This window comes from Sciurus vulgaris (genome assembly GCF_902686455.1).
Source record: "Sciurus vulgaris genome assembly, chromosome: 10".
Lineage (NCBI taxonomy): Eukaryota > Metazoa > Chordata > Mammalia > Rodentia > Sciuridae > Sciurus > Sciurus vulgaris.
Window position 1 is genome coordinate 112,952,148 of NC_136470.1, and position 25,297 is coordinate 112,977,444.

General features: G+C 34.3%; 1 protein-coding gene across 5 annotated transcripts in view; it reads left to right on the forward strand.

Annotated features, from left to right (window-relative positions):
• Positions 1–44: 44 nt before the first annotated feature.
• The window catches only part of IFT80 (intraflagellar transport 80), a 126,861-nt gene continuing 101,608 nt past the window's right edge, over positions 45–25,297 (forward strand). For 2 of the 5 annotated variants that reach the window (XM_079155504.1, XM_079155503.1), the window contains exons 1-4: positions 46–170; positions 11,436–11,518; positions 13,784–14,006; positions 22,313–22,423. In XM_079155504.1, the coding sequence (XP_079011630.1) occupies positions 11,483–11,518; positions 13,784–14,006; positions 22,313–22,423 (370 nt within the window). In that variant the 5' untranslated portion in view covers positions 46–170; positions 11,436–11,482. Of the gene's footprint in view, positions 171–11,435; positions 11,519–13,783; positions 14,007–22,312; positions 22,424–25,297 lie in introns of all 5 variants that reach the window. The other 3 variants (XM_079155506.1, XM_079155505.1, XM_079155502.1) reach the window with 3 other exon arrangements.

Here is a 25,297-nt window from a genome sequence, read left to right on the forward strand (position 1 = left end):
AGGGGTGGGGTCTCGGGCCCGCTCGGATGACGCGCCTCTGGGAAGTATCGCGGGAAGAAGGAGAAAAAGCTAGCTCTTAGAAGTCGCTATGGTGACGGAAAGGTCGGGCGTCCTCTCTGTTAGTGGTCCCAGCTCTAGCAGCAGTAGCCGCTGCTTTCCTGGATCTTGAGGTAAATCTCCTCACCTCCTGACGTTTTGAAGAAAGGGTTTGGAAGTCGCAGTCGTCCCTGGACCTGCCTTCCCTCGCCTTGAGGGTGTGTGGTTCGTGGTGCATCAGTTATTTTGTCTCCCTGAGGGGCGGGGACTGTGTGGCTCTTCGCAGGACTTTTTGGAAACCAAGGAGGAATCCCTGAGTTTGAAGACGGTAGAGAGAAGACAACTAGAAGAGAAGACCTGGATTGTGAATAATCAGGTAGGCCACATGTGAATAGCAAAATAATGGTTTTCGAGTTATTTAGTGAAGGGGGTTCGGACTACTAAAAATCATTTGTCTGACGTGCTCCTAATGGAAGAAACGTTTTGCCGTGGTCATCTCCATATATTTATGAGAGAGTTACCAATCATCAAATATTTCTTAAGTAACTTTTGTATATGTTGCACTGTATGACAATTCCTGGTCCCAGAGAACTTGGTTTTGTTGGTGAATTCACCCCCCCCCCCCGCCCCCGCAACCCAGGGGCGTTTACCACGGAGCTAAAAAACCAACCCTCAGCCCCATTTGTTTTTTATTTTGAGTCAGGGTCTCAGAAAATTGCTTAGGGGTTCTTTAATTTGGGGAGTCTGGTCTTCAACTTGTGATCCTCCTGCCTCACAGCCTCCTGAGTTTGCTGGGATTACAGGCCTAGGCCACTGCATCTGGCAGTTAGTGTCTTTTTAACTCCGAGTCTGTGATGTGCTGGTGCATTATTGGTTTTTAGAGTTCATAATTCCCCATCAAATCGTGTACAAAATTCTCTCTGTGAATTTTTTTGGAGAGTTTTCATCAGATTTGATCCTAAATTCCCTACAGTGTTAAAGAACCATTAGTTGATTTGATTCCCTTCAGTAAGCTTTTTATTCAGCAACTCTTAGGTTGAGTTGATCCTTTCCTTTTTTTTTTTTTTAACTTTTGCATACTTTGGGCCTCACATATTAAGGCAGCAAAAATCTTCTTTATGAATGAATTTACTTTGTTGATCTTAATATATTATGGTTCTTGCACTGAGAAGCATAAAGTTAGGTTCAGTTAATTCTCAGAAAGGGGTGGAGAGGATATTTTACCCAAGTAAGAATTTGGTGAGTTGGGAGACTGGTGTGATTTGAATAAGCATTTACTCAGTATTATATTTTTATATTTGCAGTGAAAAAATAACATTTTTATAAAGCCAAATAAAATACGGAAAAGAAAGCTGAATGAAAAAAACTTTTTGACTTGTAGGCATACCAAGAGGATATAGAGATTCTCTTTGAAGGCTCTGGAATCTTACATTTTCAAAGATTGTAAAATACTACAGAACTTGAGTGAAAGAGATACCAACTATGAGAAAAGCAGACTAGACCAAATTGAGTGGTCCTATGAGGAGCAGAAAGCACAATATAGTTGAAAGACATAAATAGAAAATAGTTATACTCCCCCATACCATCATTTTAAAGCTATATACTTGGACAGTTTACTCAATTTATCAGTCTCTTTGGGGTGCATTTATAAAACTAGCATATAATAGCTACCTTATAGTATTGCTTATAATTGTTCATCTAGCACATATAAACCTTTAATGTTATTGTTTATGACATTGACCTTATTAATGTAAGTGCTAAAGATGAATAATGAGATGAATATGGGATGTATTAAAGGGGATCCGTCATGCCTTTAAGTTAGATTGTTACTGTACAGCCCTCTATATGGGAGGTGAAAATCACCCACACACCAGATTATATTGTGTGCTTGTATGAATATGTAACACAAATTCCACTATTATGTAAAACTATAATGTACCAATAAAATAATGGAAAAAATAAAATACCATATACAACTATTTTTGAACATCTTGACAAAATGAGTTTTCTCAAAAACATAAATTGCCATTTAATAAAGAATAACTTAATAAATAAGCCAACATAATAATAAAAAAAAGTGCCTACACAGTAGAAAGGAAAAAATTTGAAGACATTTTTGGAAAAAAATCTATAGCTTTTATGAATTTTGATGGTTAAGAGTACAGACCCTGAAGGTCAGTCAAGTACTGTTCTTTGTGAATCCTTGAATTAGTGAAGAGGGAATAGGAAGAACAATAAGTCATAAATAAACACTAGTTTTACTGCCTTAAATGATTGCTGTGACTATGAAAGTTCTTAATGACTGATGGGAAAGAAATGTAGTTTCAGTTGAATCGGACCATGCCCCCCACTCAGAACAAACATTGTCAAAACAAGCCTAAACCAGGTTGCAGAATGAAGAAAATCATAAAAAACAGCTACAGAGTAGCCTTAAATTTGGAGATCAATATATTTGATGAAAATAAGGCATTCAGAATAAGTGTAATGTTTTTGAAGATTGTAAGTGTAATTTTTGAGAAGGTATTAAGATTATAAGAAATACTTTTGTTGATTGTTGCCATTGCTTTGGATACTTCTCATAAAAATTAACTGAGTCTAATTAGAAAGAGAAGCTAGTCTACCTGGAAAAGACTAGGTTACAATCACAACCCAGACTTTGGACATTATGATCATGTCTCACTTTCTAATCTAAAATCTACCAACAATCCTTATCTGCAAATTCAGAAAGTGTGAGAAAGGAAGCCTCATTTTTCACCTTAGAAAAGTAAAATTATACCCAACAGGGAGAAATAATAAATTCAAAGAAAAAAATTAGAATGAAAATTAAAATCCTTATTTGCATTTCTTTTAAGTGCACAGTTTTATTATCATTATAATAATATATATTTGCTGCCTTCTGAAAAGTTGCAGAAATTCTGAAATTAGATTTATGAGTAATGTTTAAATAGATTATAACTAAATATTTAGATAAATTAGATACTAATAAATCAAAATAAATGTGAATTTGTGTAAATAATGTATAAAGAGAGAATACTGTTCAAAATTAATAAGTTGGATAGAGACAGTGAAGATAGAAATGAATATCTATCTTGATAATATAAGCCCCTAGGACAGGGGGTGTAGCTTGGTAGAGTGCTTGCCTTGGATGGTTGAGGCTCTGGGTTCAATAAGCAGCACTTAAAAAAAAGAAGCCTCCTATGTTAATGCTAAATGTGTTAATCTTACTGAAACTCTCACCTAATTTATCACCAAAATCCTCAAATGAAGCAAAATTTAAAAGCCCTGGAAGCTAGGAAGTAGAATAGTTGTTTTCTGGAAACAGCATTTTTTAAAAAACAAGTTTGTTCTTTTTGAAAATAGCATTTTGAAGGATGGGATTTTTTTGTTTTGTTGGTACTGGGGGTTGAACCCAGGGGTGCTTTATTGCTGAGCTACATCCCCAACCTTTTATTTTTTATTTTGACTCAGGGTCTCACTAAGTTGCTTAGGACCTCACTAAATTGCTGAGGTTGGCCTTGATCTTGGATTCCTCCTGCCTCAGCCTCCTGAGCTGCTTGGATTACAGTTGTGCCTGTGTCTGGCAAAGGATGGGTATGTTTTATTCCTAGAGGGTGGAATTTGGAATTATGGAAAGATACATTCAGTTGGTAGCAGCAGTAGAAAGTATAGCTCAGGAGAGAAAATAGGATGGGATAGTGTTTTAAGAATAGTTAGAATACTAAAAATAAATCACATTTTTTAAGGTTATAAGTGGAAAGAAGCTAGCAAGGATGTTGAGGAAGTATCTATTTTTAGAATATAAGAAGAAATATTAGATAATGTCTAAGATAGGACCCTCCCTAGATTATAAGTGAGAGAAAACCCAATCCAAATTGTTTTGAGAAAAAAATTGTCTCCTATAATTAGCAAGTTTAGTGACTACTACTGGAGGTGTACTTTAGTGGTAGAGTGCTTGCCTAACTTGTTCTGAACTCAGTCTCCAGCATGGGGGGGAAACATCAGGTGACTATAATTCTAACTACTGGATTCAGGGTTCAAACAAAACACCAGAATTTTTTTTTTTTTTTAACTTGCTTTATATTGCATTGCCACGATATTATTTTCAGGTTCCATGTGTGGCCTTTGGTACCTCCAGGATCTCCCCTTGCTGTGTGGTAAGATAGCCACAGTAACTCCAGCCTCAAATCCTCTAAAATGAAAAGGGGTGGGGCTAAAATGAAATGTAAGGAGGACTTCTTTTCCCATAATTTATTTGAATAAAAGTCTTGGGCTAACTGTTAGATAACCTGTTACAGAAGGAATGGAAGGCTCTAATGGGCTTAACTCTGAGCCTCATGCTGGCTTGACTCAAACCACACAGAATAAGAATAAGGGAGTGGTTGTTCCACAGATAAAATATTCTTATATTGGAAAAGAGCAAATACATGCTGGGTGACAAAAGTAATTTTGCAAATACATAATTAGTAACTTCTTACTGTGTGTCAGGCACTCTATTGGATATTCTGCATACTTTTTAATCATCATGATTACTTGTGATATAGGTATTAAACCCATTTTACATAAGAAAGAAAACAAAATGCAATATCCAGAAGATAAGCTAGATGATTTCAAAAGAAATAAGAAATTATTTCTTTTGGAAATAAGTTTATTATTAGTTTTTTTAAATGCAGAAATGCATAAAACACAATTGGGCCGTAGTCTTACCACTCACATAAACCTATATTGAATAAATAAATGGATAGGTAAATAAAATAGTATTAACGTAGTTAAAAACTTCAAACACATGGAAACATAAAAGAGTATTAAAAAGCTTCCCTTCTTGGGAATAGGGGAATAGCTAAAAGCTTCCTTTCTCATTCCAGTGTTCTACCACAAAGGTCTTTTTTTTTTTTAAGTAGGATCTTGCTGAGTTGTTCAGGATGTCCTCAGCCTCTGGAGTAGCTGGGATTACAGGCATGCCCCACAGTGCCCAGTTTAGGTGTCCATTATTAAGTGCCTTACATATTTTTCTAGAAAAGTGTTGTAGTATCCACCAGCTTAAGTATATATCACTGATTATTTACACAAAAGGAATTGAAATACTGGTATATACCTTACTTTTGTCATTTATCATAGACACGTTTCTACATCAACAAATATAACTCTTTTTACAGTAATTGTGGTACTTTCTAGTATATTGGTTCAACGCAATTCTTTTATGCTAATTGAATTAAAAGTAAATTAAAAGTGACAACATTTTTAAATTTGTGAATCGTGTTTTATTGGTTGGAATTTAGACATCTGCAAAAGAATTGTAAATATAGCCAATAAGAATAACATTGTAGTATAGCTACTATTCATAGTTAGAATCACAAGGAAGCTTATATACTACATCCTACACATACACTTTAGCAATTGCATACAGGAATTGGGGTAGGGTGAAGGTTGAAAGTGTTTAGTGGTTGAACCGTTCTGCCATTCATAAGCCTTTTTTCTTTGGTTTTTAGGTCTCTGAGTATGTGCCTGGCTGTAGGGAACCTACCCCTCTTTCTTCTCTGCCACACAAGAGATCTTAGTCCAAGTGGTTCTGTAATGGGACCAATCTGAGTAAAAAAATCTGCTTTTCTCATTTCTCTCTTGGAAAAGAGACATGACAGTCCTTTCAGAGCTATCAAATTAGGGAAGCTTTGATTTAAAAAAAAAAAAAATGCACTTTTTAAGCCAGCTGTTTCTAATAATATCACTACTGTAGGGTTAGCTAAGTTAGAATTTGGTATAAATATGTTTATAATCAAGCTCTTGTATTTCTTATCATCTGTTCTTCACATTCCTGTTCACTAGTTGGATTTTTTTCAGCCACTTATTATCTATAGGTTCTCTCTCTCTCTCTCTCTCTCTCCCTCTCTCTCTCTCTCTCTCTTTCTCTCTTTCTCTCTCCTTTTTTTTTTTTTTTTTTTTTCTTTTTATGGGTCCTGGGGATTGAACTCAGGGCACTCAGCCTGAGCCACATCCTCAGCTCTATTTTGTACTTTATTTAGAGAGAGGGTCTCACTGAGTTGTTTAGTGCCTTGCTTTTGCTGAGGCTGGCTTTGAATTTGGGATTCTCCTGCCTCAGCCTCTTGAGCAGCTGGGATTACAGGTGTGGGCCACTGTGCCAGCTGTGTTCTTGTTGACAAGTCATTCCTTCCCTGTTTCCTGCCTAAAACTTTCTCTTTAATGTTTTTATCTCTTAGTTTTATTTTTTAAATTGAATTCTTTTCTTCTTTAACACCATTCATAATCATTTTAAACTGTGTAGTTCATTGGCATTAAGTACTTCATTTTGCTACCATCACCTTCATGCACAGAGCTCTATCTGCAGAACTCAAACTCTACCCGTTAAACAATGACTCCCCATTTCCCCCATCCTATTGGCAGCGACCATTCTACTCTTTATTTCTATGAATTTGATTAGGTATTTCACGTATGAAGTGGAACCATATAGTATTCGTCCTTTTGGCTATTTCAATTCACATAATACTTTGGCCTAATTCTTAATATTAATTCTTAATTCTATTTTATTGGTTCTCTCTTCTACATTAAATACACATATATCCACATAGGTATACAATCTATGATGAACATTTACATTTCTAGTTTTTGATAGTACAGGTTGAGTATTCCTTATCCAAAATGCTTGGGACCAAAAATACTTCAGATTTTGGATTATTTTCGGATTTTGGAATATGTGCATACACAGAATGAGTTATTTTGTGTGCAGGACGAAGTCTAAGCATGAAATGATGTTTCAGCATCTTATACACATAGTCTGAAGATAATTTTAGGCAATATTTCTGTTGTCTATTCATCTGCATTCTGTGTTTTATCATGTAAATATTTTACTTGAGGTGATATGTTGATGCTCAAAAAATTTTGGATTTTGAAGCATTTGGGATATCAGATTTTCAGATTACAGATGCTTGTACTATACAGAATTTTGAAATGGATGAATTTGTGTATATTCTGGATGTTCATTTATATGTTTATGGTAAATTCCTATGACAAAGTGTTATTTACAGAGTAGATTTCTCCTTCTTCAGGTCAGTATTTTCTAATTCATAATATATGGCATAGTTATATTGAGATGAGAGCCCAAGTTATTTTCCTTTGCTGAACTATAAAGGGACTAGAGAGGAAATTGCTTTTTTTTTTTTTTTTTTTTTTTTTTCTTAGTGCCAGGAATTAAACCCAGGGCTTTTATGCACTGAGCCATATCCCCAGCCCTTTCTATATTTAATTTTGAGAACAGGGTCTCGCCAAGTTCTTTAGGGCCTAGCAAGCTAGGTTGCTGAGGTTGGCCTTGAACTTGCAATCCTCCTGCCTCAGTCTCTGGAGTCGCTGGGATTACAGGCACGCAACACCGAGCTCAGCAGGAAATTGCTTTTTATAATGGGAAGGACTCACAAGATAAGGAATTCCCCAAATATAGAAAAGGCAGCACCAATTTACCTGTCCTTTGATAATATATTAAAAATATTTGTTTCTCTATATGCTAGTATTAGGTTCTGGGTATTTTTTATTTGCCCACTCTGATAATAGAAAAATATTATCTGATTGTTTTAATTTTTATTTCTTTAATTTTAATTGAGGCTGGGCATTGTTTCATGTTTTTGATTGTCCCTTTACCATCTATATTTATGTTTCTGTGAACTGTCACTGTAAGTTTTTAAAAATAGAAGTACCCCATTGTCAGTGCCCTGATCAAATGACGTTGAAGGAGACCATGCTTTCTAGTTATTCTCTATTTCTGTAGTATTGCCAATATATCCTTGTTTACTGGTTCTTTGTCCTTTGCCTCTAAATATACTGAGGTCTAAGTTTATTTAAAAGTCTTTCATAGCTAATAGATTCTAGACTTTTATATCCAGTTTCTCTTTGACCTCTCTATTAGGATGTCTAATAGTAGATTGAACTTAACATATCCAAAACAAAATGTTTAATTCTGTTAACTCCTAACCTGTTCCTGTTATCTTTTTCTGGGAAATAACAACTCCATTTACCTGTTAAAACATTAGTCATTTTTAACTTTCCTTTTAACCTAATTTTTCAGCAAATCCTGTGGAATTTTCCTTTAAAATATATTCAGAATATGGCCACTTCATTTCACTTGCAATACTGCTTTCCTTGTTCTGGTCCAAGCCACTTTGAGCTTTCTTCCAGATTATTGAAATCCAGTTGTTCTCCCTACTTCTAGTCCTGTTTATCTTTTCTTCTGATGGTCTGTTTTTTGCATACTAGTCTGGCTTTTTTCTTTTTGGTGGTATTGAGGATTTAATCCAGGGGCTATCCACTACTGAGCTACATCCCCAACCCTTTTTATTTTTTATTTTGAGACAGAATCTCACTAGGTTGTCCAGATTGGCCTTGGATTTGCAATCCTCTTGTTTTAGCCTCCGCAGTAGCTGGCGTTTACAGCATGTACCACTGTGCCTGACTTGTGTGTTGTTCTGTAATGACCTTTATATGATCACATAACTCCTTTGTTCATAACCCCTCTGCTGGATTCTTAAATTTATGCAGAAGGAAAACTGAAGATTTTATTGTGACTTTCCAGAACCTTACATGATCTGTGTCCCCTTTTCCTTTCTAATTTCCTGCTAGTATCTTAACTTACTGTGTTTTAGCCCTTCTGGCCTTTGTGTTCTGATTTAGCTTTAACAGCATTGCTGGGGTGTATTTAGAAGAATTTGAAGTGGTTAAGTGTAGGAACAGAAAGATCACTTCTGGACCTAGTGCAATAATTTAGGCAGGGAATGGGTGTGGCTTTGAACTGTGGTGAGGTGCTGAGAAGATTTTTGGTGGTTGGATGGACTGTCAGATTTTGCTAGGCATATTTTTCTTGTCAAGCCTCAAAAAATGTTGACCTACACAGGGCTGAAGACAGCTTCTAAATGATTTTCAGTATCATAGGCATAATTGCTCCTCCTGATGTGTAGATGTAAAATTATATATGCCCTGGAATTTTTCTATTATCTGCCCCATTCCACTGCTCCAGTAGCACTCCTTAGTTGGACCCTAGGTGTCTTAATGCGTTTGGGCATGTATAAATACCCCGATCAGCTTAGGTTATTCCTTGAATTGACTGTGCTATACTACTGCTTTTCCCTTATTCCTCTATTCAATCCAGTATCAGAATGCACATGTTATTCATGCTAATGATCTGAGCTAAATGAAATGTATGGGGAAGATATTTCTAACAAAGGAGAATCTTCCCAGTGTTAGGGTATCAACTTCCTTTTTCTTTAATTCCTTGGCATCATGTTTCTGAATGATTGGTTAGTCCTTTCTTATAAAAACCATACTGTGTTTTTTTTTTTTTTTTTTAGTTGTAGGTGAACATAAGACCTTTATTTTTATGTGGTGCTGAGGATCAAACCCAGGGTCTCATGCATGCTAGGTGAGCATGCTACCACTGAGCCATAACCCCCAACCCTCATACTGCCTTTACTATGTAAAAGGTATTATGATTTCTTCTGGAGAGAAATTGTTATAGATATCAGAAGTTTGAGGTTCTGATGTAAAATCATCATGCCTTTGCCAAATCTAAGTTTCTGGTAGTAACATTACATTCAGGTTTTACATGTACTACTTTGTTTGTTGTGCTTGTTATTTCCAGAAGCAATGATTTTTTTCTCTTTATTCTTTTAAAATTCTTGTAATCTGAATACATTTGAATTAGTGTGAAGGAGCAGCTCTATATAAAATGTTACATTCTTTGGAGGTCTGATGGAAGTGGAAAAGAAGTTTTGAGTAAGGTGGATAACTCGCAAGGACCAAAAAATGAATCTGGAAAGTATGCCTGGGATTGATTATATTCTAGCTTTGGTTGTGCTACAGTACTTTCATACTTGTTAAGCTCAAGAGAATCCCCCAAAGAAAACTGTAAGAAAGAGAAGTGAAAGAGTGCTTTTGAATATGGCTGTATTTATACCTTGCTGATATAAAAAGGTTTTCTTGGATTAAGGAGAATGAGAAATTATATAAGGAAGGCCTATTGAATTATACATCTATAGTAATCATTTCCTTTGATGGAATTATCAGTTAATTTTGGACTTGTTAAAGAGATTTTCCCCTCTTTAATTGAACTTTAATTTGATTTTTTTTTTTCTGTTTAGGTTAGTGATGTTAAGAATGTTAAGAATTCTGTAAATATAGATTGTAATCAGGTAATTTATCATTTTTTTTTTCACTTGTTTCTTTTGATAATGTGGTTGTTTGGAGAGTGTTAATTTTATTTTTCCCAAGTTTTTCTTTGGCAGTTACACTATAATTTTTTTTTTTATTTTTTTGCGGTTCTAGGGATTTGAACCCGGCTGAGCTATATCCCCAGCCCTATGATTTTTTTTTATATAACTTTTTTTGGGGGGAGGAATGGGATCTCACTATGTTGCCCAGTCTAACTTCAGGCTCCTGGGCCAAAGCGATAATCCTGCATCAGCCTCCTAAGTAGCTGAGACTACAGGTGTGTTCCACCACACTCAGCTTATACAACTTTTTTTTTTTTTTTTTTTTTCTATTTTGATGGTGGCACTGGGCATTGAATCCAGAGTGCTCTATTAGTGAGTTACATCTGAAGCCCTTTTTATTTTTTATTTTTTTGGTGCTGGGGATCGAACCCAGGGCCTTGTGCTTACAAGGCAAGCACTCTACCGACTGAGCTATCTCCCCAGCCCCCCTTTTTATTTTTTATTTTGAGGCAGATCTTTGCTAAGTTCCCCAGGCTGGCCTCAATCTTGTGATCCTCTTGCCTCAGCTTCCCAATACAGGTGTGCACCACTGCATCCAGCCTTACATAACTTATAAGCAATTTATTACTTCTTTCTTAAGTAATTCCCTTGTTTTCCACATTACCACTTTGGTAGTCATAACTGTTGGGCAGTGTATCTTCTCATAACAGATTAAACTTCAAATTGAGGCACTACGTTGATAATGTCTTATTTCCATGTATAGAATTAAGGCCTTTAAAAATGAAGTTTAGGTTAGCCTTCCATCAGACCTAAAGAATTTAATTGATATCCATTAGAGGGATCAAATTCATCTGTGGTTGAGAAGTTCCCAGTTTGAAGAATCTTTTGATTTGGCCTCAGAACAACCTTTGGAATTTTTTTTCCCAACAAATTTACTTAGTGGTATTCTGGATTAGTAGGAGTCTCTCAGGCAAGTTACAGAGAAATCCTGTGGTTCAGCCCAAGGCTTTATATCACCTCTTGGCAGGATTGGCATACCCACTAGTTTTCTTCCTCATTTCCATGTATTTGAGGCCAGAAGAATTATAGGTACTGTGGTGTTCCTTGGGATGCAAAGATGTGTTTTGTGTGTGTGTGTACGCACTTGTTTGTTTTTAATGCTGAATTATATTTTTTCTCCTTTTATTTTTACAGTGAATACAATCCAAGTGGTATTTTAAAAATTTGCTGAAAGTGGAAACATGAGACTGAAGATATCTCTTTTAAAAGAACCAAAGCATATCCTTTTAATACTTAAAAACTTTATTATAATCATCTTATAGAATTATTAGGTTTTCTTCTATTTTGTATTCTAGGTAGAGAATGGACTTTTTTTTATTCCTTTGATGGTAGTTTAGCTAAATAGTTTTCAAAATATTTGAGATTGTGTGTTATAGGTATTTCTCCAAAGCAAATTATTTGCCCTAAATCTTACTTTCAAATTCTTAATGACATTTTTCTTATTCAAGCATTGTATTTAGTATTTAAGTACTTCAAAAGTAGTTTCTGTTTAGTAGCTTTTTAAAATTTTATACTTTTTTGGTACTGGTGATTCAACCCATCAGTTTAACCACTGAACCACATCTCCAGTTCTTCTAATTATTATTATTTTTTTTAATTGAGTTGCTTAGGGCCTTGCTGAATTGCTGAGGCTGACCTTGAACTTGTGGTCTTCCTGCCTTAGCTGCCTGAGTTGCAGGCATTACAGATGTGCACCACCATTTCCAGTGAAGCTTTTTTTTTTTTTTAAACCAAATAATTTCTAATGTGTTCATTGAATTTTGCTTAATTTCTCTGCACTCTGGATAAAGTAAAGGACAAATCTGGAGAAATCTGACCAGTGAGAGTTACTTTTTCATAAGGGAAGATAGCAGTTATTAATGTTTTCTCAAATGCATGACGACCTGTATTTTGTCAGCAAGTCCCCAGTTCAAATGTATAGAAGAAAAAACATTGCATGTAAATGACATCCTAAAATACTCTTTTCTAGGTACACAATTCTGCTAGGGTAAGCAGCTTGTCTTGATGGAGGATGTAAGAGCAACTTTAGCATTTCAATGTATGTAGAAATCTTATAATAAATCAGAAACTAAAAAAAATGGGTTGAAGAATTTTAGGGGGGGGTCTCTGTAATCCCAGTGACTTGGGAGTCTGAGGCAGGAAGATTGCAAGTTTGTGTAAGGCTAACCTCAGCAACTTAGCAAGACCCTCCATCGCAAATAAAAAGAACTGGGGATGTAGCTTAGTTTAAAAATGTACCTGGATTGAATCCCCAGTACCAAAAAAGAAAAAAATTTAGGGGTTATATTTTATTCATCTTGTATAGATATAGTAAATTGCAGTTGAATTAGTTCTCATCAAAACATTTGGGGGATGGGAATGTACTTCGGTGGTAGAGCACTTACCTACCAAGTGTGAGGCTCTGAATTTGATCCCTAACAGTGCAAAAAGAAAAAAAAAAATTGTTATTGTTAAAAATAAATAACCAAAATGTAAATGGAAAAAAAAAACAAAAAACATTTGGAATAGTTTTAGTTTCGGCTATTAAGCTATGGGTTTTTCCTGAGGTGAATTACACTTTGCAATTTAAGGAACTGTTTTGCTTATGTTTTAGTCTTCTTGAAGTACTTGCTTTTTTTTTCCAGGGTTTTTTTTTTTCTGGGGATTGAACCCAGGGCCATGTGCTTGCAAGGCAAGCACTCTATCAACTGAGCTATATCCCCAGCTCTGATTTTTTGTTTTATTTAATCAAAGTAATACGTGCTTTCTAATAATTGATACATGTATATGTCTACCACATGTATATGTGTATAGTATATGACCACTATACTTGTATGTAGTAGTTCCCCTTCTTCTTACCTAGGTCTCAACACTTTAGTGTAGATCATTTCCTACCTTTTGATGTATTAAGTTTCTTTTGGCCTTGTTTAAAGAATTATTATGTAATATAAGTTTTAAATGCTCATGTTGTCAAATCAGTTTATCCTCTTTTTGGCATCTGGCTGTCTTCCTTGCTTTCCATTCCTATGATTGTTTTGACTGATTTTTAATTTCCTCTACGTGGAAAAATATCAGAGTCATAAAATTAAAAATAGGCAGGGAATTGTGGCACATGCCTGTGATCCCAGTGACACTGGAAGCTGAAGCAGGAGGATCGCAAGTTCAAAGCCAGCCTCAGCAACTTGGTGAAGCCCTGTCTCAAAATAAAAAATAAAAACGGCTGGGATGTGGTTCAGTGGCTAAGCATCCCTGGGTTCAATCCCTGGTACCAAAAAAACCCCCAAAACCAAAACAAACAACCAATCCCCCTGCAAACAAACAAACAAACAAACAAACAAACAAAAAACCAAAAAAAACCCCACAGCACCAAACAAACAACACTTAGAAGCTTGAAGACTAACCATTTTATATTTTACTTCCTTCTCATAATCTGCCTCTGTGAATTATTAAGACTTAAGACTTATGTGCTTTTGTGTTTTTTATGCCTCCTTAATATGGTATCACATCAAGAATTAGTAAGCTGTGTGGGCTGGACTACTGCTGAAGAACTATATTCATGTAGTGATGATCACCAGATAGTGAAGTGGAACTTGTTAACCAGTGAAACAAGTCAAATAGTAAAGCTTCCTGATGATATTTACCCTATAGATCTTCACTGGTTTCCAAAAAGTTTAGGTGTAAAGAAACAGACACAAGCAGAAAGTTTTGTTCTCACAAGTTCTGATGGTAAGTTTTAAATTAGTATTGTATGTTATGTATAACACATGTTTTCAGTTGTTTTGCAAAACTGGCATTTGTGAATTTACATGCCTTCACATATTTATCTTCTGTATAGTCATTTAGTTTGGGTCATAGAATTATTGTGGAAGACAGTGAATTAAAGTGGCATATATTGAATTGAATATGGGCCTTTGGCTTTATTTTCACTGTGCTCTGATGAGCTGAATTTAACTGTTATCACAGTTTTGGTTTGTAATTTCTTCAAGTTTAAAATGATAACCACACTAAAAAAGGTATGGATATACATAATCAATTTATTAAATATATCCTTCATTTTCTAGCATATGTTAATTTCCACTTACAGAGTTGAAGATTTATTTAACTTGACCATAGTTTTGTTACTGGTGAATAGAAAGTGTGATTTTTCTACTTTTAATTTAATTTTATTGTTTTTTTCAGAAATACTTGAACTGTTTTTATCTGTATTACATTTACCTACTATGTCAGTTAGGGGTACTCTAGTTAGGGTATCTTCATTGTAAGTAACAGAACTTATTTGACTAACATACACAAATGGAGTTTTCTGGTTTACCTGAATCTAGGGGTAGATATTCAAGTATAGCTGTATCAGGCTTCTGTTCTCACCATCTCTTGCATGCGTTCTTCCCTCATGTGGTGAGCATAATGGTGACCAGTAGCCTAAGGTTCTTTATCCTGGAAAAGAAATGTCAGCAGGAGTGCTTCTTCCATAACACCTCTTGTAGGCAATTTTCAGAGGGTCCTATGAGCTTGAACCATGTGCCTTTCAGAGTCAATCACTTTAATCAAGGGAATAGGACGCTAATTGAGCATGTCAAGCCTCAGACTACTACATGGAAAGGAGAAGAGGGCTTCTGTAATTCAGAAAGAGAAGGGATGTTATGCCTTGAACTAGTGTCAGATTGCACTTCATTAGCAGAACGTCTTTTCTTTTTTAACTTATTTTTCTGAAACTTGACTAAAGAGATACATATGTGAAAGCACTTGGTAACCATAGCTAGACTTTAATTTTACCTCCAATGATAAAGTAAAAGGTTCACTTAAAACAAAATTTTCTATTTTGTTACAATTTCATATTTACAGAAAAGTTGTGAACATTACACAAATAATTTCTGCATCTTCTTTATTCCAAATTCACTAGTTTATCATTTTGTCTCATATTCTTTACATTTATAAAGAATTCTTTACTTCTTCTCTCTGTACACGTCTATACACACATTTTTTTCTCTGAAAAATTCAAGAGTAATTTGCAGACATGCCCCTTTAGCCATAAATACATTAATGAATTTCCTAAGAATAAGGACTTTCTATTATGTCACCATAATACATTAATCAAAATCAGGAAATTTAACATTGATATAATACTATAATCTATAGCTCATATTCATATTTTAATTGTCCTAACAATACCTTTTTTAGAATTTTGTTTTTTCTAGTATAGGGTAGCACACTACTTTTGTTATGTCTCTTTAGCTTCCTTTAATCTGGAATAACTCCTCAGTCTTTCTTGTACGATCTTGATAATTTTGAAGAATACACACCTGTTATTTTATAGAATGTCCCTCAATTTGTGTTTGATGCTTTCTTATGATTAGATTTATATTTTTTATAGTAATTTTAAAATTTGTTCTAATTGGTTACACGTGACAGTAGAATGCATTTTGACACATTGTACACAAATGGAGTATAATTTCTCATTCCTCTGGCTGTACATGGTGCTGAGTCACACTAGTAGTGTCATCATACATGTATATGGGGTAATAATGTCTATCTCATTCTACCATCCTTCCCATTCCCTGCCCCCCTCCCCCTCCCCCCTCCCCCTCCCCAATGATTAGATTAAATTTATACATTTTTACTAGGAATACTTAGGATACCAGATCAGGAGATTCATGATGTTGATTTGACCCATTATTAACGATGTTAGTTTTACTTGATAGGTTGTGTTTACTAAGTTAATCTACTGTAAGGTTACTATTTTTTCCTTTTAATAATTTGTGAAAGAATATTTTGAGACTGTAAAACTGTTCTTCTTTCTTAGGTTTCCTCCTACTCCTTTAGCATCTGTTGATGATTCTTGGCTAAATCATTTATTAATAAGGTGATTGCCAAATGGTGATTTTTCTGTTTTTGTAATTTCTTCCGTATTGAATAGTACATAATTTATAATTTTACCAAAGAAGAGGTCCCAACTCATGCCCATTTATTTATTTTGTTTTATTCAGTTAACCATCATTTTAAAATCTTAATGTTAAAATTGTACCAGATTTGGCCAGTGGGAGCCCCATCAGTGGAGGCAGCTACAGTGTTTTTGTTTTGTATGTGTCAATCAGCCATTTTCCAAGGAGACCTGTTCTAATTTTGGTGGTTAAGTGTATTTTAAAAGTCACGGTAACAGTGCTGTGTTCAGGGGTGTGTTTGCTTCAAGGTCCTTTCAGTGGTCAGAGCTAAGAAATAGGAGTGTAAACATATATTTAAAAATGCATAGTTATAGCTATTTCTTTAGATCTGTGTTATCTAAACCATGAGTTGATGATGGTAACATCAATTCTAATTAAATACCACAATTTTAATTTTAGTCTTTTTTCTATATTTGAAAACAGTGAAGAAATCTGGTTCCATTATTAGCAGTATCTTTACACATTTGCTCAATTCTATAACACACATTAGTTGTAGAATTGATAACCCATACTACTGTAAAAATTAAGGTTCAATATCTTTTTACCATTGTTTTTATCTTTATTTTTGATTGAGGCTATAGAGTCAAAGTTCTGTAAGGTTTTGGAGTTACTTGCTTTGCCCCTGCTTAAGTGTGTAATATTATTCATTTGAAATACAGTTAGTTATATATAATTTTGTTTTTCATCTAAGATCTCCTCCTCCCCATCCTTATTGAGTATTTTTTATATATGTAAACAATTATGAGTGGTTTCACAAACTCAAAGCTATATAAAAAGTATAGTCAGAATAATGTCACTACTTTTACCCACCCAATTCCATACATCTTGTTTCTGTTTATTCCCTGTAAGTAACCAATCTCTTTGGTTCTGGTTGTCCTCATGTTTCTTTTGGCAAAAATATGTTCTCATATCAACTTTTAAAAATTACTCATATATTATCATATATTTTCTTTACATTTTTCTTTTTAAACAGCAGTATATGAGGACTGACTTTTATCTGGTGAATTTAGACAGTAAAAATAGTCTTGATAATTTCTGTTGTCTGTTTCACTGAATTATTCAGATTATTTAATCACCATAAACTAATAATTCCTTGGATCTCTATTTCCCATTGGATTTTTTCTGATAGGGAAAAAAGTCCAATGTAAAAAAAAATGTAATTAAAAATATAAATTTATAAGAGTAATAAAGAAAAATATATTATGACTCTTGAGAAGTCATAATATTTAATTTTATTTTTAGGCTTCCTATATAATTCAAGAAAGCATACCATAACTATTTGTAGAGAGAATAGAACTAAAGTAGGGTATTTGCTCCCAAGAATTGCTGGGACCTTTTGAAAAAAGGTAATAGATCAAAGAAAAGAAGTAGAATAAGATAGAAAACAACATCAAAAAAAAAAAAGGAAGTGTTTAAGGAGGAAGGCATATGCCATTTTGAGGTGATAAAGTGGTCTCCTACCAAATAAACATCTGAGGTCATTTTATTTGTCAATGCTATGTTCTTTTTTAATCCAGGACTTTTAATACATTTTGATAAAAACCACAAACATGAGATATTACAGTACAATATTATTGATTAGAAGCACATAGTTGTACTCCCAGCTCTGAAACTTCTTCATCTTGTGTGATGTTAACCACAATACCTGAAAAAAGAATTCCTTTGAGATTTACTTCATTGCTCAAAAAGTTCTTTGTTCTAATTTCCTCCAGCTTTCTCCTCTTGATTTTTCTCCCCTAAGGCTGGCAGAAAAGGAAGTTTCAGTTTTTAAATTCCTGGATCACTCTTTCCAGTGTTCCCGTTTTCTGATCCTTTTCTTTCTTTGTGTTAACATTAATTATTAATAGCAGCTCCCCTGATATATTTAAATAATTCCTAGTATTAGCACTTGTCAGAAAATTGTATTAGTTATTTTAGGGTAAGAAATAAAAAAATCCTGAGATTTGGGGCAGGTCTTAAAATACATAGAGCAAACTTTTGCCAAGTATTTTGTCTCCTCAGTAATTTTTCTCCTTAACATTTTCCTATTTTTAAATATTTCATGTAGCTGGCTCCTACTTTTTAGAAGAGATGTTTCTTTAATAGTGTGTTAAAATTTTGTTTTGAGGGGTTGGGGTGGTAGCTCAGTGGTAGCATGCTTGCTTGGAATGTGTGAGGCACTAGATTTGATCCTCTGTACGACATAAAAATAAATAAATAAAGTGAAGGTATTAAAGCTATTGTGTTTATTTGCCAAAAAAAAAAAAAAAAAGAAAGCAGTTGACCATAAATGTATGTATTTATTTTAAAAAGTTATGTTTTGAAAAGAATCAAATTATTTAAATGTAGTAAGGAAGCTGCTGTGTAAAGGAATTGTAGTATAAAATCTTTTGTAGGGGAGCGCAGTGGCGCATGCCTGTAATCCCAGTGGTTTGGGAGGTTGAGGCAGGAGGATTGTGAGTTTAGAGCCAGCTTCAGCTAAAGTGAGGCACTAAGCAACTCAGTGAGACCCTGTCTCTAAATAAAATACAAAAAAATAGGGTGGGGGATGTGGCTCAGGGCTCAGGGGTCAAGTGCCAGAGTTCAATCTCTAGTAACAGCCCCCTCTCCACCTCCAAAAAAAAAAACCCAACAACACAAACTTTTGTAAAGCTATTAAACATTCCTTAAATTGTATTTCATGATTATTGATATTTTTTATATTGTATTAGATATTAAAATAATTCCCAGTCTCTTATTAGTTAATATACCCATTTTAAAATTCCACTTTAAAAATTATTTTTATTTTTTGTATCAGAACTTAGCTATTAGAATTTCTGTGGCTGGGTATGTTGGAACACACCTGTAATTTCAGCTACTGGGGAGGCTTAGACAAGACGTTTTCAAGTTCCAGGCTAGCCAGGACAACTTAGTGAGACCCTCTCTTAAAGAGTAAAAAGGGCATCGATGTAGGTCAGGGGTAGAGCATCCCTGGATTCAATCCCCAAGTACCACAGAAACAATTCAAAACAAACACTAAACAAAAAATAAATAAATAAATAAATAAATAAAGCCTTGTGGCTTTTTACTGCCATCTGCCAAAACATTTCTGCTATTAAATGCGAAAGCATTCATCTGTTACTTTTTTCTAGCCTTCCTGTTCCAAGTGCTGTTCTCATGGACATTTCTTAAGCATTTGTGATCTTTAAAAATGTGTTTCATATATTTTAAATCTACTTCCTCTCTTCTTTTTATCATTGCCAATTAATTTGGGTTACTATAAAAAGTTAGGATTAATTTATTGAATGAGATTAATTTTATTCAAAAGTTTAAACATCTATCTTTTAAATTGAAAACATTCATTGTTCACATAATAAATGAATCAATGAATCTTCCTGGTTATATTCTCTAACCAAACCCAACCCCTAACAAGTAGTTAGAAATTAATTAATGTCTAGTTTTAATTCTGCCTTTTTTTTTTTTTTTTTTTTTTTTTCTTTTTTCTTTTTGTGGTGCTGGGGACCAAACCCCCGTCTTCACACAGGTGCTCTACCAGTGAGTTCTGTTTTCCATTTTTTTAGTAAGGTCACAGGAAAGCTGGGAAAGTTGTAGAGAAGAGCCCAAATAGTTAAATGGATAAATAAGGATTTTTACATATTTGATTTATGTAATTCTACTTTAAGCTTTATATTCTGGGTATGCTGTTTAAGCAGTTTGTAACAATCAGATGAAATACGAAGATTTATTGTGTGCCAAATCTTTGCAAAAAAAAATCCAAAAACTAAAAACCTCAGTTGTCTCAGGATATATTTTCTTTGAGGTTATGGATAGCAAGGGTAATGTAAGCACTTGTCAGAAAATCAGTATTAGATGTTTTAGGGTAAGAAATATCAGTGATGTAAATACATAAAATTTTAAAAATTAGAAAAGATTGAAAGATAAGTTTTGAACTCTACATTTCTGGCCAAGTTATTTGATTAATCTCTTTGATGGATTTGTATATTATCTGCAGTAGTTATTTATTATGTGCTAGACATTATGCTAACATTTAATGAGACATCTGAATAAATAAAGGAGTAGCTTTCTACTTACCCTGTTATCTTTAGTTGCCTCTTGAGACTTTTACCTCTTGTATTTTGTTTGTAAACAAATACATGAAAAATACATATATACAAATTAATTTTAAGTTGTTTTTATAAAGAATTCATACAGTTGAATTCAAAGTAATATTGTTATGTTAGGAAAATGACACAGCAGTAAATATGAAGTTAAAAGGAAGTTGGGGGAGTACATGTTGCTAGTGGATTGTTAGGTGACAGATTGTTGAGATCCTAGAAAATGAATGATGAGAGAAGACATTTAAATTAATGGGAAAGAAAGAATGTCATAGTAGACTATGTTTTGGGATGCTAAGTTGGGTTAACTTTAACCAACTGATTATGTAAAAGTTCTGTTGCAAATAAAAATGTAAGATATAGCCCTGGTCCTGAAAGGAATCAAAACTTAATAAAAAATACTTTAACAGGGTGTTAAGTCAAAATTCTTGAGACCAAGAGATCTCTGGAATAAAAGGATTTATTGAGCCATTACAGATGCTCACCAGAAAGAAAGAACTAGTCCTGGGACAAGTTCTTTTAGCTACCTATCAGCAGAAAACATAGGTGGCAGGTGGAAAAATACGTGTTGTATCTAAAGACCAGAGTGCTTTATAATGAAGCTTTGGTGAGGGAAGGTTCAAGTTACTTACACTGACTCTACATTTGCTATTTAGTAGAGGAGCAGGATTACCCAAAGCACTGAAGACTTTGAGGTAGGTAGGTAGACTGCCAGGGATGTAGTAGCATATAGTAGGTGAGGATAGAATATTTTTTTAAAGCTTTTAAAATAAATTCAAGAATACAAAACGGTCTTTTGTTCTTTTTTGGACTGTAGCTCATTGCTGATTAACCTCCTTCCATCTCTCTTCCTTTCTGTCCCCTGCCTTTTGTAATTAAATGTAGGACTTTCAAAATTTTTTCATTGTTATTTGCTATAAATAAAATATCCTTTGTGTAGAAAAGGGAGAATAACTTTTTTTGGTGAAAATGAGTAGGTGGTGCTCGGTATTGAATGTCTGAAGCTATCTTAAGCATCTGTCGTGTGTGTGCGTGTGTGTGTGTGTGTGTGTGTGTGTATGGGTACACGCACATATATATACACATATTTGGATTGTGCGTTCTAGTCAAGCACTCTACGATACATTCCCAGCTCTTAAGTATATTTTAATGAATTGTTAATATTAAATCAGAATCTCGAAAAGGTGTACGTTAAAAGTTATTTTAAACAATAAATCCTTAGTTGAAATTTGATTAAGCAGCTACATTATTCTTCTATTGCAAATATATATGTTCATATGTACACACATACATATACATGTATGCACATACATATGTATATGTATTATGTTTGGGAAAAGTTTGTAGATTCACTGTACTTTTTGTTTTTTTACTTTCTACATATTACTAGGTTTAATGATTATTCAAATATCCCATTGATACTTTCTTGTCTTTCTATACCACTTATTTTCACATATTTGATTTTCCCCCTTGATATCTGATATAGTTTCACTTATGTCTTTTAAAGTTCTCTTTAACTTTTTGCCTGTTTATGTAGAAACTTTTAGAGAACAAGATCTAAGTACTTGGCCTACTTTTTGTCCTAGGACCTGATATAAGGCAAATATTTTAAAGCCTGGGATTATTTATATAACTATTTTGCTTTTTTTTTTTTCTTTGTACTTTTTTCAGCTGTTCCATAGCTGAAAAAAAATCAAGAATGTAAAATTCTGCTTAAATAGAGGGGTTTCTTGACATTTTTCTTGGCGCACTTTACTCATACTATAGCAGAATTTCACTGTCCCTCTGAACCATTATAGCATTAATAAATGTCAGTTATTTATTTATTAATAAAACAGAGTTTGTAACTCTGTTTGTAACTCTGTTTTATGCCTGGTTTTCAATAGATTTATGTGTTCCTTGAGATTAAGAATAATTATATTGTTTCTTCTTATGCCTAGAAGGCCTAGTAGATGTTCAATCGATATTTGTGTATTGAATAAATAAATAAAACATGTTTCTCAAATACAATTTTTCTTAGGTAAATTTCATTTGATTTCTAAGTTAGGAAGAGTTGAGAAAAGTGTAGAAGCTCACTGTGGAGCAGTACTTGCAGGAAGATGGAATTATGAAGGTACAGCATTAGTTACAGGTAAGTTATTTGCAAAAATAACTTTTTAAAAATTGGTGCTGGGGATTGAATCTAGAGCTGCTTTTTTTTTTTTTTTTTTTTTTGCTATTTTGGGTCTTTTGTTCTTCCATATAAAGTTTATAATTTTTTTTTCTATTTTTTTTAATTTTTAGTTGTAAAAATTTTATTTTTATGTATTAGAATGTTGTTTTGTTGTGTCTCCCCTTAGGAAACTTGACAGGGTGATATGTCCTCAGTCACTGGGATTACAATTCATGACTTTTAATAATAAATGTGTAGTATTTGACAGTTTCTGTGGGTCAGGGAGCAGTTTAGGTGAGTGTCTATGACTCATTGTCTCTCATGAGGTTTCATTCAAGTTGTTGGATGAGACCAGTCATAATAAGACTTGACTAGGGCTGAAGGATCCATTTCCAAGGTGACTTACTTACCTGGCTCAATAGGTAAGGGGAGAGACCTTAGTTCCTCTCTGGCTTTGGCAGAAGACTAATTTCCTGTCCACATAAGCATCTTCACAGGGCTGCTTGAGTATTTTTATAACATGGCAGCTGCTTGTACTGGTGATCTAAAAAAAGAACAAGATGGAATCCACAATATTTTTTGTGACTTACTCTTAGAAATCATATGCTATCATAGCCATCGTATTCTGAGTTCATTAGAAGCAAGTCGCTAAGTACAGCCTATACTGAAGGAGGGAAAATTAAACTGTACCTTTTGAAGGGTAGAATAACAGAGAATTTATGGATGTGTTTTAAAACTACCATAGCTATCACCTGACTTTTTTTTTTTTAAATCATAAATTTACATAGGGCAATGTTGTTTGATTCATTCTGTTATTTTTATCACCTGACTTTTGATCAGAGGGCTTTTTTCAGTGAATTGTCCCTTTTGTAACCTGTATTTTTTTTTAATTTTATTGATGCATAATAAAAAAACATTACCAGATCTATTGTGACATATTCATATATGCATATAATTTGGTCAATTCATTTCCCTCTTCCTTATCTTGCCCTCCTGCTTTTCTCTACCCTGTTGCATTTCTGTGAGATCCCTTTTCCTCTCTTTTTCTCTCTAGCTTCTATATATGAGAGAAAATATACGACCTTTGACTTTCTGAGTTTGGTTTACTCTATTTAACATGAGGATCTCCAGCTCTATTCATCTTCCTGCAAATGATTTCATTTTAAATTACTGAATAAATCTTTGTTATATACATATGTATACCACATTTTCTTCATCCATTCATCTGTTGATGGACACTTAGGCTGGTTCATACTGGGCTATTGTGAATTGCAGAGTGATAAACATGGATATATATGTATCAATATGCTGACTTAAATTCTTTTTGATAAATACTGAGGAGTGGTATAGCTAGGTCATATGAAAGTTTCATTCCTACCTAGACCTTTGAAGAACCTCCATGCTGATTTGCATAGTGGTTACCTTGCGGAAAGCTCAGTCCTTGTCTCTGATGCCAGTCCAATAATGAGGACACTTTTTTTTTATATTTTTTAAAATTTTTACAGATTGCATTTTGATTCATTGTACACAAACGGGGTACAATTTTTCATTGAGGACACGGTTTTGAGAAAAAGGAAAAAGGTTTATTATTGCTTTGCTAGCAAAGGAGAAATACAGGGGACTCCTGTCCCAAAGGCTATGATTCTGCCCATCAGCAGGAACAGGGTGCTTTTAAAGAGATGATTCAAAGGTGACATTCCATGTTTCTCTGTTGGAGTTGTGATTTACTTGTTAATTTGGGAGATAGTCATTTCGGAGATCTTTTGGTTCCATCCCCAAAGTCTGGATTACTTTGTTCCTATGGTGGGTGTGTACTCAAGGACATATAACTCTTCCGTGAGATTAGGGATGGAGAGAGATTAGGTAGGAGCAGGGAGAGAAGAGAAAGAAACATGCATTTTAAAAATAAATTGCAGTGACAGAGCAGCAAGGGCTATATTCAAAGCATAAAGTGAACCACTGTTACAGTTATACTAATTTATAATTCCACCAGCAGTTAAAATAATGCCTTTCTCCCCATCTCTCCAGCATTTATTATTGTTTGTCCTTTTTTTTGGGGGGGGGGGGGGCACTGGGGATCGAACCCAGGGCCTTGTGCTTACAAGGCAAGCACTCTACTGACTGAGCTATCTCCCCAGCCCCTCTTTTTTTTTTTTTTTTTTTTTTGATTCTGGGGATTGAACACAGGGGCTCTCGACCACTAAGCCACATCCCCAGCCCTATTTTGTATTTTATTTAGAGACAGAGTCTCACTGAGTTGCTTGGCGCCTCCGTTTTTGCTGAGGCTGGCTTTGAACTCACAGTCCTCCTGCCTTAGCCTCCTGAGCTGATGGGATTATAGGCATGCACCACTTTGCCTTGGCTTGTTTGTGTTCTTGATGATTGGATTGGATTGCCATTCTTAAGTGGAGATGAAATCTCTATGTAGTTTTGATTGGTATTTACCTGATGGCAACATTTTTTCCTACGTTGAATATTTTTTCATTTATTGGTCATTTGTACCTTTGAAAAATATCTGTTTAGTTTCATTTGACCATTTGTTGATTGTGTTGTTTTTGGTGGTAAGTTTTTTGAGTTCTTTATATATTCTGGATATTAATCTATTTGTCAGAGGAGTAGCTGGCAAAGATCTTCTCCCATTATGTAGACTATCTGTATATATTGTCGTTTCCTTTGTTGTGTAGAAACTCTTTAATTTGATGCCATCCTATTAATTAATTCTTGGTATTATTTACTGGAGCTTTAGTAGACCTATTGAGGAAGTCAGGGCCTGTGCCTATATTTTGGAGTGTTTACTTTGCATTTTCTTTTAGCAGTTGTACAATTTCTGGCGTAATTCATAATTCTCTAATC